The 13,745-nt window shown below is 45.1% G+C and overlaps 1 protein-coding gene across 4 annotated transcripts; it reads right to left on the bottom strand.

Annotated features, from left to right (window-relative positions):
- Positions 1–8,731: 8,731 nt before the first annotated feature.
- Positions 8,732–13,044, bottom strand: LOC123164307 (protein FAR1-RELATED SEQUENCE 5). 4 transcript variants are annotated; one of them, XM_044581730.1, is made up of 7 exons: positions 12,769–13,044; positions 12,459–12,676; positions 11,938–12,162; positions 11,471–11,735; positions 10,670–11,351; positions 9,694–10,486; positions 8,732–9,603 (listed from the first exon to the last, which is right to left on the bottom strand). In XM_044581730.1, the coding sequence occupies exons 4-6, from the start codon at positions 11,495–11,497 to the stop codon at positions 10,017–10,019; spliced, it is 1,179 nt and encodes a 392-aa protein (XP_044437665.1). In that variant the 5' UTR covers positions 11,498–11,735; positions 11,938–12,162; positions 12,459–12,676; positions 12,769–13,044; the 3' UTR covers positions 8,732–9,603; positions 9,694–10,016. The 4 variants fall into 4 exon arrangements, with proteins under 4 accessions (XP_044437665.1, XP_044437666.1, XP_044437667.1 ...); XM_044581731.1 differs by having other exon boundaries at positions 11,471–11,687; XM_044581732.1 differs by having other exon boundaries at positions 11,471–11,619.
- Positions 13,045–13,745: the final 701 nt, after the last annotated feature.

Raw genomic sequence — 13,745 nt, 5'->3', positions numbered from 1 at the left:
AAGCTCATGTTGTTCTTGAGCCTGAAGTGTCTAATGAACAGACTGCTAATGAAGGATTTGATGCAAACATTTTACATGCTCCTGGTGATGAACATATAGTGTCTAATGAGGCATCTAATGCAAGCATTTTGCAAGCTCCCATTGAAGGATTTAGTGTCTAATGATGATCTGCTATGTTGAGAGAGACATAGAGATTTGCAGGCATTGATGACAAGCAAATTATAGTGCATTTTCATGGCTTGAGGAAACGTCGAGGCCATCTACCAGAAAGTCCCCGTATCATGACAACGTAGCATAAATACTTTTCTAATCTGTTGTTTGAAACTATTGGCATACTTGTGCAGGATAGATATATTGATATGCAGTTTGCGCACTGGTTATAGGTGCAATTACACTTCGATATTTTCAGCCAGAGAACGAATAATTCAAGCAGGTACAGACCATGTTTGTAGTCCTTCTACACCATGTTGCATTTTGTGTTTTTTGGTGCTTGCATCATTTAGTGTTTATAATCTGAACTACTTTGGATCATTAGCTGGTTTTCAAAGTGCATGTAGCTTCACATTTCTCAAGTTATGTTGATTTCCGGAGTGCAAGTGCCTTCGTATTTTTTAAGTTAAATGTTCGCCCCTGGTAACTTGAATTCGTGGATCCGCCACTGCACACAAATCATACACGAATGCCAGTACGAATTAAATGAAATGCAGGGACTTACGCTAGCTCGTTGTACAGGCTCACTGCAGCTCTGCTTGCGCTTGGGATGTTCCATGTACAAGTCCATGTTACCACTTGCTTGGATGTGCAGGCCTTGTGCTCCTTGCATCCCCCTCTGCATTTTTGACACGGCGAATGGCTGATCAAATAAGAGGAATCGACCTTGCTGTTGTACCGGAGGACAGATACTTACAAGGTTATACGGGTGTGCAGGATGTGTACCAGATCCCGTAGCGCCGTCATGCTTCGCTAAAAATGGATTTGCTTGTTTCAGATGATATCTCCAGAAGAAATAAGAGTTAAAGTCAGAGTTGGATAGGCGTGTAAGCTAAGAGAGCAGTGAAAGGATATCCAAACATCATCGGAACAGTGAAGGGAGTGATGTGTGGATACCTAGTTCGGGCCGGCGTTTGGGCATGCTCGCCTAGCTAGAGTGCGGGTCACTTCAGAGCCGTTGAGGGTGATGCGCTGGCGTTGGCTGGCCGCGCACGGATGCAGATCTTGAGTGGCAGCAGAGCGCTACGATGCGGTGGACGAGACCGTTGGTGAAGCCCCAGCGGCCTCGGGGGGCGGAGGCGCGACGATGTGCTCGGTGAAGTAGCCCCGGTGAGCTGGGAGACGGCGTCGGTGAAGCGCACCTGATGCGGTGGAAGTCGGTGTCTGTGAGGCACGTCGGTTGCGGCGACCGACGTTGTCGGTGGACCACCCGGTGCGGTGGACGAGGGCGTAGATGAGGTAGCTCCGGTGCGGTGGTGAAGCGCGACCATCGTCTTCGTCGTCGTCGTCGTCCAGCACAGAGGTGGGGAAAGAGACGAGACGAGGGGCGATTCGAACTTTGCTTGGGTTGGCGGCGAATTAGGGATTTGAGCAATCTAGGCGCGGAAGGGGACGGTGGAGAAGGGAGATTTTGCAGGGCTGGAATTGGGGCCGCCAGATATTTCAATCCGAAACGTGGAAGCGCGAACTTATTTTGTCGTCGTCATTTTTTTTGGGTGGGTGGATGGGTGCTACGCATCCGTCCGACACATGCGACCACCACGACACGACCCTGGTGCGCCTACATTTGAGAATGCAAACGAATCTTCTTTCATTTGCAAACGAATCTGTATGTATTACCATGCCAGTGTTTTCCTTGCAATAATTAGTCATTCGAAACGAGATACTATAAATTAATTACTGAGGAGTTATTTGAAAAAAATCAAAATGGTATCCACGCTAACGTGGATTAGAGTGTGTGTCACATAATTAGTTATTTGAATTAGAGTGTGTGTCACATAGCGATCTCCAATTCTAACATGGATTTCGCATTTCACTGTATCCATGCTACTTTTTTAATACAAATTCTTATGTATATGATGAACACCATGGTAGTGAGAAAACTTTTGGATGGATTCAAACATATGACCTACAAAATAGCATAACAAATCAAGTCAATGTCAACTTTTCGAAACCTAGTATGGCACGAATTCGAAATAATTACCCATATGCATGGTCCTCAGTTCAAATCTTACAATGTACACCGAATTGAAACATCGATATTAAGTCTCGTACTATCTACATTCAAATGTTGTTTTTAGCCCCCCCCCCCCCCCCCCCCCCCCGCACATACGCTACATACTTCATGTATCGGTCAATCTTCCTCTCCTAACCATCTTAGGAAGCTATCGGTTTCCAACACACATCCATTCTTTCTCTCCATGTTTCGATCTCTAACTCTCTCAACTACACAACCCCCTTTTTCCACTCTGTTACGAAATGTATTTACCTCACACACCCGCCATTGCACCCCATGCCGAGCTCTCTCTCTCTCTCTCCCTCTCCCTCTCACCCTCTCGCGCTAAATACATGCATTGTCTATCTAGCCCCCCAACTTCTCTTGCGCACGCATGCACGTTGTCTATCTAGGTCGCTCCCTCAAGACTGTCTCACTCTTTCTTCCACACGGCCGGCCACACTTTCTCAATCTCGCTCTCTTTATCTGAGTCTCATTTAACCTCGTTTCCTTTCACACACAAATGATATAACTCCCTGTTCGGGCCTCGATCGACACACTCTATACTCTCTCACACAGATTGTCTATCTAGGTCAGTCCATCGAAGCCGCCCCCACTCTTTCGACCTCATGGCGGGCCACGCTCGCTCTCGCTCTCTCTCTCCCTCTCTCTCTCTCTCTGTATGTCTCGATTGACCTCGCTCTTTCTCGGACAAAAACGATATATCACCATGTTTGAGCCCAGTTCGACTTATTCACATTGTATACTCTCTCATGCACATTGTCTATCTAGGTCACTCTCTCCAACCCGTCTCACTCTTTCGATCGCACGACGACCCTATGTGATCGATCGACCTTGCTTCCTCCCACGCACAAAATATATCTACACGTCTGTGACTAGATCATCTCTCAAGCTCTATCTTGAAGGAAATATGCCCTAGAGGCAATAATAAAGTATTCTATATTTCCTTATATCATGATAAATGTTTATTATTCATGCTAGAATTGTATTAACCGGAAACATAATACATGTGTGAATACATAGACAAACAGAGTGTCACTAGTATGCCTCTACTTGACTAGCTCGTTAACCAAAGATGGTTATGTTTCCTAGCCATAGACATGAGTTGTCATTTGATTAACGGGATCACCTCATTAGGAGAATGACGTGATTGACTTGACCCATTCCATTAGCTTAGCACCCGATCGTTTAGTATGTTGCTATTGCTTTCTTCATGACTTATACATGTTCCTATGACTATGAGATTATGCAACTCCCGTTTACCGGAGGAACACTTTGTGTGCTACCAAACTTCACAACATAACTGGGTGATTATAAAGGTTCTCTACAGGTGTCTCCAAAGGTACTTGTTGGGTTGGCGTATTTCGAGATTAGGATTTGTCACTCCGATTGCCGGAGAGGTATCTCTGGGCCCACTCGGTAATGCACATCACTATAAGCCTTGCAAGCATTGTGACTAATGAGTTAGTTGCGGGATGATGTATTACGGAACGAGTAAAGAGACTTGCCGGTAAAGAGATTGAACTAGGTATCGAGATACCGACGATCGAATCTCGGGCAACTAACATACCGATGACAAAGGGAACAACGTATGTTGTATGCGGTCTGACCGATAAAGATCTTCATAGAATATGTGGGAGCCAATATGGGCATCTAGGTCCCGCTATTGGTTATTGACCGGAGAGGTGTCTCGGTCATGTCTACATAGTTCTCGAACCCAAAGGGTCCGCACGCTTAAAGTTACGATGACAGTTTTATTATGAGTTTATGTATGTTGATGTACCGAAGGAGTTCGGAGTCCCGGATGAGATCGGGGACATGACGAGGAGTCTCGAAATGGTCGAGACGAAAAGCTCGATATATTGGACGACTATATTCGGACTTCGGAAAGGTTCCGAGTGATTCGGGTATTTTTCGGAGTACCTGAGAGTTACGGGAATACGTATTGAGCCTTATTGGGCCATACGGGAAAGAAGGAAAAGGGCCTCAAGGGTGGCCGCACCCCTCCCCTTGGTCTGGTCCGAATTGGACTAGGGAAGGGGGGCGCCCCCTTCCTTCCTTCTCTTTTTCCCTTCTTCTTTTCCTATTCCATATGGGAGGTGGAATCCTACTAGGACTAGGGAGTCCTAGTAGGACTCCACACTTGGTGCGCCCCCTCCTAGGGCCGGCCTCCTCCTCCCTTGCTCCTTTATATACGGGGGCAGGGGGCACCCCATGGACACACTTGATATACGATATTTTAGCCATGTGCGGTGCCCCCTCCACCAGATTACACCTCGATAATACCGTCGCGGAGCTTAGGCGAAGCCCTGCGTCGGTGGAACATCATCATCGTCACCACGCTGTCGTGCTGACGAAACTCTCCCTCAACACTCGGCTGGATCGGAGTTCGAGGGACGTCATCGAGCTGAACGTGTGTAGAACTTCGGAGGTGCCGTGCGTTCGGTACTTGATCGGTCGGATCGTGAAGACGTACGACTACATCAACCACGTTGTGATAACGCTTCCGCTATCGATCTACGAGGGTACGTGGACAACACTCTTCCCTCTCGTTGCTATGCATCACCATGATCTTGCGTGTGCGTAGGAAATTTTTTGAAATTACTACGTTCCCCAACAGTGTCATCCGAGCCTGGTTTTATGCGTTGATGCTATGCACGAGTAGAACACAAGTGAGTTGTGGGCAATATAAGTCATACTGCTTACCAGCATGTCATACTTTGGTTCAGCGGTATTGTGAGATGAAGCGGCCCGGACCGACATTACGCGTACGCTTACGCGAGACTGGTTTCACCGTTCGGAGCACTCGTTGCTTAAAGGTGACTGGCGGGTGTCTGTCTCTCTCACTTTAGTTGAACCAAGTGTGGCTGCGCCCGGTCCTTGCGAAGGTTAAAACAGCACCAACTTGACAAACTATCGTTGTGGTTTTGATGCGTAGGTAAGAACGGTTCTTGCTAAGCCCGTAGCAGCCACGTAAAACTTGCAACAACAAAGTAGCGATAGTCGTAAAAGCAATTAGTTGGCGAGACGACAACGATACTACGATGGAGATCAAGGTGTCGCGCCGGTGACGATGGTGATCATGACGGTGCTTCGTAGAAGGAGATCACAAGCACGGTGCTTCGGAGATGGAGATCACAAGCACAAGATGATGATGGCCATATCATATCACTTATATTGATTGCATGTGATGTTAATCCTTTATGCATCTTATCTTGCTTTGATTGACGGTAGCATTATAAGATGATCTCTCACTAAAATTTCAAGATAAAAGTGTTCTCCCTGAGTATGCACCGTTGCAAAAGTTCTTCGTGCTGAGACACCACGTGATGATCGGGTGTGATAGGCTCTACGTTCAAATACAACGGGTGCAAAACAGTTGCACACGCGGAATACTCAGGTTAAACTTGACGAGCCTAGCATATGCAGATATGGCCTCCGAACACGGAGACCGAAAGGTCGAGCGTGAATCATATAGTAGATATGATCAACATAGTGATGTTCACCATTGAAACTACTCCATCTCACGTGATGATCGGACATGGTTTAGTTGATATGGATCACGTGATCACTTAGAGGATTAGAGGGATGTCTATCTAAGTGGGAGTTCTTAAGTAATATGATTAATTGAACTTAAATTTATCATGAACTTAGTCCTGATAGTATTTTGCAAATTATGTTGTAGATCAATAGCTCGCGTTGTTGCTTCCCTGTGTTTATTTTTATATGTTCCTAGAGAAAAATTATGTTGAAAGATGTTAGTAGCAAAGATGCGGATTGGATCCGTGATCTGAGGATTATCCTCATTGCTGCACAGAAAAATTATGTCCTTGATGCACCGCTAGGTGACAGACCTATTGCAGGAGCAGATGCAGACGTTATGAATGTTTGGCTAGCTCAATATGATGACTACTTGATAGTTTAGTGCACCATGGTTAACGGCTTAGAATCAGGACTTCAAAGACGTTTTGAACGTCATGGACCATATAAGATGTTTCAGGAGTTGAAGTTAATATTTCAAGCAAATACCCGAGTTGAGAGATATGAAGTCTCCAACAAGTTCTATAGCTAAAAGATGGAGGAGAATCGCTCAACTAGTGAGCATGTGCTCAGATTGTCTGGGTACTACAATCGCTTGAATCAAGTGGGAGTTAATCTTCCAGATAAAATAGTGATTGACAGAATTCTCTAGTCACCATCACCAAGTTAGTAGAACTTCGTGACGAACTACAGTATGCAAGGGATGACGAAAGTAATTCCCGAGCTCTTCGTGATGCTGAAATCGACGAAGGTAGAAATCAAGAAAAAATCAAGTGTTGATGGTTGACGAGACCACTAGTTTCAAGAAAAGGGCAAAGGGATAGAAGGGGAACTTCAAAAGAATGGCAAGCAAGTTGCTACTCAAGTGAAGAAGCCCAAGTCTGTACCTAAGCCTGAGACTAAGTGCTTCTACTGCAAAGGGACTGGTCACTGGAAGCGGAACTACCCCAACTATTTGGTGGATAAGAAGGATGGCAAAGTGAACAAAGGTATATTGGATATACATGTTATTAATGTGTACTTTACTAGTGTTTATAGCAACCCCTCGGTATTTGATACTGGTTCAGTTGCTAAGAGTAGTAACTCGAAACGGGAGTTGCAGAATAAACAGAGACTAGTAAAAGGCGAGGTGACGATGTGTGTTGGAAGTAGTTCCAAGATTGATATGATCATCATCGCACACTCCCTGTACTTTCGGGATTAGTGTTAAAACTAAATAAGTGTTATTTGGTGTTTGCGTTGAGCATGAATATGATTTGATCATGTTTTTGCAATACGGTTATTCATTTAAGTTAGAGAACAATTGTTGTTCTGTTTACATGAATAAAAACCTTCTATGGTCATACACACCAACGAAAATGGTTTGTTGGATCTCGATCGTAGTGATACACATAATCATAATATTGAAGCCAAAAGATGCAAAGTTAATAATGATAGTGCAACTTATTTGTGGCACTGCCGTTTAGGTCATATTGGTGTAAAGCGCATGAAGAAACCGAAAATTTGTTGGCGCGGACGAGCACGCCTGCTCACGGTATCGCAGTGCATTGGTTCGTTTCGGGATGCGTGGCGCATGGCGTGTGCATGTACACGGACGCGAGCGTATTTAAGGCGTGTACGTGACGGCTAGAGACGCCGTTCAGTGGGATACGGCGGCGACGCTAGTGTGTCGATGACGCCCGTTCTCGTCCTGTACCAACATCACAGCCGGCGGGTCAGACCGGAGTTTTATTTATTTATCTATAAGAAGAAGGTACAGTCCTAAACGCGGCAAACACTCGCACACGACGATATACTCCCACCGTCCGGAAATACTTGTCATCAAAATGAATAAAAGAGGATGTATCTAGATGTATTTTAGTTCTAGATACATCTTTTTTATCCATTTTGATGACAAGTATTTCCGGACGGAGGAAGTATAATATAATTTACAGTCTTACAAACACAAACCTACTTCTAATCTCTCATGGCAACCAACTACGCCTCTTGTCTTATCTCACACAGCTTACTTAGCTTAATCGCTGTCGGGTGACGTAGCAGTCCTAGGATTGTCATGAAGACATCAGTCTTCAAGCTTTGCTCACTTTGCTGGGCGGATATCAGTGGTGATGGAGGTGCTGCATCCATCAGGACCCCTAGTTGTCGACTCACAGTAGCTGCCTGCCTCAGACCAGTTGTCACCGCCGGCGCAGCTCAGTTCTTCTGGATAATAGTTGCCGACCTCCTCCACGGCTGAAAAACGAGATTCAACTTCAGGCTCATCTTCGATTTCTTCAACGCCCATTGATGCACCGTCAGCCCTTCCGTAAACTGAAGCCTGCATGCAAGAGTGAGAATCATATCGATATGAAGTTTTTGTGTTTTAGATTGGCAAGGAGATGAACACCAGTGATAACATCTTTCCCCAATCATAGACAACCCCTGCATGACAGGCCCATCCGATGGTTCACTGCGCGCACCGAGATGATCTTCAGATCTTCAGAACTGATGGTGCGGGTTCTGCGCATTGCTGCCTGCAAGCTCAATCGAGCTAGAACCGGAGGCGATATGACTAACAGAGCCCCCAGCTGAAGCAGCTTCAGACATCTCCGCTCGCACACGCACACAGACACCTTTCTCTCCCTCTGGTATCACGTAGAGCGCAGATGAGTGCGGTCTGCCCGGAAGAGCTGCATCTCGTCGTTTAAGTACAGCCCCGTGGCTACAGCACAGATGAGGAGAGAGCTCAAGCAGTTTGAAATTCGAAATGCATGGACTCCCGCCCATGGCACACAACACGCTGGCGTTGCCACATGTCAGTTGGATGCACCACGATGAGGTAATGCCGCTACGGCCCAACTGTACAATTCCAACATACTCTGTTTCCTGATGAACGCACTGAAACCATTTTTGAAGGCAATCTATTTTTGCTGATAAACAAAGTAGAATCTAAAATACAAAATGGTGAAAATTAAGAACCATGTAGAGAGGTGAAAATGATTCAGTCCTTAAAACGACAATAGTGCCAAGTACAACACATAGCACGGTAGATGGTTTTTATTACACAGATTCCTAAGTATTGGCTGCAGAGCCCTCAAGAACAGAGTTTGCAGAAACACAAACTAAGGTAAATTCGTTTCCAAAGCTATTTTCTCGATCACGTGCACAACAACTTTCGGCTTGTTGCATGTGTTTCTCCTGTGTCCACCGACACCACAGTTTGAGCATTTTGCCTCTTTCCTTTCCTTTCGACGAAGATCTCCTCGCAGTGGGCATGTGCTGTTCTTGTGCCCTGGCTCCCGGCATATACTACAGAAGCGAGTGCGCTTGCTGGTAGCACATCTCTCTGCATCTTGTGCATTTGCTGGCCGCTTGTATTTCTTGCTTTTTGCACCCCGAACATCATATGGAGGCTTGTCCCTGCTTGTGGTTGGTCGACCGGCTTTTCGTTTTCGTTTTGGAGGACTTAGTCCTTCGAAGTTCCCCACTGCACTCCCTTCAGCGTCCGCTCAAGGGTGCAATTGCTGCAATGGGTTCTTTGTCTTTTCTCTTATGTTGATCATTTTTGTCTTCCGGTCCCATTCCATCCTGCACAGCAGCTAGTGGTGTCAGCTTATCCACTGCTCCCTTCAGGATGTCCATTGCACACTCATGCTTCTGGATTTGCATCTCCCGGCCTGACTACCTCAAGTGCATGTGTGTACAGATTTCAGTGCCTGTATGTTATTGAATTCACAGAAATGCTATCCTTCTGAAGATGCGACAGGTGGGCTGGCAGCAAATCCCTTGCGTCCTTCGTCCACTGCTTCAGCATATGCTTTGCTGGTATATGGTCTATGCCAAGGAAATCGAAGGACCTGCAACAGGAATCGTGGGCATTCTTAATTGTGATATTTCTCGGAATGGAAGAGGCACAGTGTTATCAATAGGAAAGGATGTTTAGTTACCTTAACAGCGTGACAACAGAGCAAGCATGTGTGTTCAAAATTGCCACATTCGCATATCAGCTCAGTTCCTTCGTCAACAACTTCCACTTTGTACAAAACCCTGCACCATTTGGCATGTTTCTCTGGATGGTATCGTTTCGCGAAATAGGTTTTCCCTTTAGTGATTTCCTCAACTTTGTACTGCCCCGCTTCATATATAACTTCGCCAAATTTTTCAGCCATGGTTCGGGTGTAGATGTCGCTAGCGTGCATCTCCAGTGGTGTATTCACTTTCAATACTGGGGCTACCTGCAGATATAGACAATGCATTAGTGAGGATAGAGTCAGCAACTTACTATCTTTGTGCGTCTCTCCTCATAGTTCTCATTTGCCCCTCTATCGAAAAGAAGTCTCATGTATTGTCGAACAAATAGATGCATGGGGCAGCTTGCTGGAACATAGCATTTGAGCATATGATTGGCACTCTCGCTGCGTTGTGTGCCTGTCATCTTTGCACAGAACTTTCCATTGAAATATGGTTTTGCCCATTTCATTCTAGTTTCATAGATGCCAATGAGGTAAGCATGTTTTTGCAAACCGTGCGCCTCTGTCACTTGCTTCCATGCAGTCTCGAACTCATCAACCGTAAGCATGTGATGGATTATTTTGTGGAATTCTGCCCTGAATTTGATGTGCTTTGTGTAATGTGGACCAAGATATTCTTTTGCCTTTTTCAGGACGTGCCATTTGCACCAGCGGTGAGTGGTGTCTGGCAGCACTTTCTCAATTGCTAACTCCATCGCTCTGCATTGATCTGCACACATTCACAAGGACACATCTTTATGTCAGTAGCATTTGGCAGAGTTATATGACAAAAAAAGAGGATTCCAAGACTACTACAACAGCAAAAATATGTCATCCTTGGTTATCACCGATTTTGTTTGTTGTTTTTCTTGTGTTATGCAATGAAAAGAAACTCCAGTAATAGGTCATTCACCTGTGAGTATTGTTTGCAGATGTTTTCCCTCCATCATGCGAATGAATTCACTGAATACCCACTTGAAAGTGTCAACTGTTTCATCTCTGACTAGCACGCCGCCAAAGATCACACTCTGGAAGTGATTATTGACGCCTACAAACAGCCCAAATGGCATATCATATAGGTTTGTGCGGTATGTTGGGTCAAATGTTATTGCATCTCCAAAATAATCGTACTGTGCCCTCCTTGCTTTAGTTAACCATATCAAATTCCGTATACGGCTCTCCTCATCAGGCTGCACTCGGTAGAAGAGACCAGAGTCTTTTGCTCCCAATTCGGCAAAAACATCCATGGTTTTCTTTAAATCTTCGTCTGCTTGCTCTCGACTGATCTTACTACAGAGTCCTCTCAGTGCCCTTTTGCTGATAGGCACATTTGTCATTGAACCGAAGAAACTACCAATTATATTGTAGACCTTGCCAATGCTAATATTTTTCTCACGGAGTTGTTTAACAACATCCCTTGTGTATACATTGATATGTCTGTGTGAGGGCCAGTACATCGTTTTGCCACATTTTTCTGTTGGTGCATGATTGTGTTCTGGTCTGTACTCACTTATGTACCACCCACTGTCATCTGATTGAAGCAAACGTATCATTGCAGGGCATCTGCATCGGCATGTCCTGCTTTTCAGGATTCCCTGCGAGAGGCACAAGCAACTCCATTACATCAGTTTTGTATTTTCTTGCAAACTTAGTCTATATGGCATCACAAATACATGAGCATTTTATATTACACTGAACTGGAAACATTACTTACAGTGCAGCCATAGACTATCTCCTGCATGCATTTTGTTCTTTCGACATTAAGCCTGCTCTTGCCATACCTTATTCCAAATCCAATCTCCTAGGAATAGAGATTGTAGCAATCATACGCTTCTCCAAGTGAATCAAAGTTGATACCTGTTGCTGGAACCACGACTGTGTCAGTCTTCTTCTCTGCATATCTTTGCAATGTTTTTTCGAGAGCACTGATCCTGCCAGCACATGGTGGACGTTCAACAGGTGCATGTCCCACACGTACTCTGCATTATGCAGGGCATGTAATTTCATAAACAGTTTTGAATAGCGTATAATCACCAACTAAAAGGTACCAACACTCTAATTACACTTGTATTTTTAGAGGGGAATCGGCGCTTCTATTTATGATTAGGAGGAATACAAGTATACAGCCCAGTCAGAATTGTCATATATTTGGAATAGAAACACACATCCATATTTGTGTACCTCTTGATCCAGCTAGGTGCTTGAGGATTGTCTTTGCCTGTCGATTGTTCTGAGGTTGGCATGGACAGGGCCATCCCACTGCAGGTGCTATTGACATCTCCTTGTATTGTTGCCTCACCATCACCCACATCACCAATGCTGGATTCAGCGTCTGCGCATACCAAAGTTTGCATTGCTTTGCCATCCAGCAATGATTTACTGGTGGTGAGGTCCGGCAAGCGAAACCTATGTCAGGCAAAACAGTAGGAATATAAGGTGACCCTCTATATATAGCGACAGCAATTTGGTAACCAAAATTTGGGAATGCATTATTCAGAATAATGTACATGATGACACACAGTTTTCACTTCAATATAGACAGAGTCCTACAATGGAGAAGTTACAGTTCATGCATTTACATGTTAATGGAATATTTACTGGGATAATGAACAAGTTTGCTATATTTCAAACTGCTAAAATCACGCCCAAAATTCAAAATTAGTATGTGCTTCACGTCGAAATACAGCGCCCCATATGCATACCTGTTGGCTGAGTCAGCCGCTTGTCCATCGCCCTTGCTGTCCAACGCTCTGAATTCGATGTTGCGATCCTTTTGGAGCCGCTCTCAAATTCTTCTTGTGCTATCACTGCGCCATCCCAAACAGCACCATTGCTAGATTGAGCGACGGCGCACCCAAGAGATTGATTTGCTTCGCCGCGCAGAAAGAATTCGGCGGCGGCGAGATCCGGCAATGGGAATCTATGTAAAACAAGCGAGACCACTGATAAGATGGCCTTCTAATTGGAGAGGATAATACTGAGAAACAAATAACGAGGGGAACAAAAAAATACCTGTCGATTGGATCTGATAGGAACTCGAATCCGTCGCCTGCAACGTTCGCCATCGCCATAGCTGTAAGCTTCTAGCCTCGTGCGGCGCTCGAATGGACGGATTTATTTTTCCTCCCCTGTCGACCCACAGGGAAACCCTACACTTATCCCCTTCGGAAGCGCCGTTTCCATGACGTCCCGGGTTCGACGTCCACCACGATGTACCGACACGAGAATTATGTACCGACGGGATAGGACCACTCCAGTCGTTATTTCGCATGGCTCCGTCACCGCCCGCCGCCGTTGTCCTGGCCGTATACGATGGGTACATATACGATCACATTTAATATGGTCTCGAACGCGTCGCTGTTTGATTGGCACACGTACGAGGAGCAGGCGAGCTCGTGCGTACCATCGCCGCTCTCATGAAGAAACTCCATACTGATGGGATTTTGGAATCACTTGATTATGAATCACTTGATGCTTGCGAACCGTGCCTCATGGGCAAGATGACTAAAACGCCGTTCTCCGGAACTATGGAGAGAGCAACAGATTTGTTGTAAATCATACATACAGATGTATGTGGTCCGATGAATATTGAGGCTCGTAGCAGGTATCATTATTTTCTGACCTTCACAGATGATTTGAGCAGATATGGGTATATCTACTTAATAAAACAAGAGTCTGAAACATTTGAAAAGTTAATATAATTTCAGAGTGAAGCAGAAAATCATCGTAACAAGGAAATAAAGTTTCTACGATCTGATCGTGGAGAAGAGTATTTAAGTTACGAGTTTGGCCTTCAGTTAAAACAATGTGAAATAGTTTCACTACTCACGCCACCTGGAACACCACAGCATAATGGTGTGTCCGAACGTCATAATCGTACTTTATTGGATATAGTGCAATCTATGATGTTTCTTACCGATTTACCACTATAGTTTTGGGGTTATGCATTAGAGACAGCTGCATTCACATAAAAAAAGGGACACCATCGA

Source organism: Triticum aestivum, chromosome 7D (genome assembly GCF_018294505.1).
Source record: "Triticum aestivum cultivar Chinese Spring chromosome 7D, IWGSC CS RefSeq v2.1, whole genome shotgun sequence".
Taxonomy (NCBI): Eukaryota; Viridiplantae; Streptophyta; class Magnoliopsida; order Poales; family Poaceae; genus Triticum; species Triticum aestivum.
This window is presented reverse-complemented; position numbering and strand designations above follow the sequence as displayed.

What these genes read in the sequence shown, in the direction of transcription:
- LOC123164307 (XM_044581730.1), bottom strand. Translation starts at nt 11,497, where the DNA reads ATGCAGGAGATAGTCTATGGCTGCACT. An exon ending in AGATAGTCTATGGCTGCACT is followed by an intron (nt 11,352 to 11,470) that starts GTAAGTAATGTT and finishes TGCCTCTCGCAG; the next exon opens with GGAATCCTGAAAAGCAGGAC. An exon ending in TCTGCAAACAATACTCACAG is followed by an intron (nt 10,487 to 10,669) that starts GTGAATGACCTA and finishes GAATGTGTGCAG; the next exon opens with ATCAATGCAGAGCGATGGAG.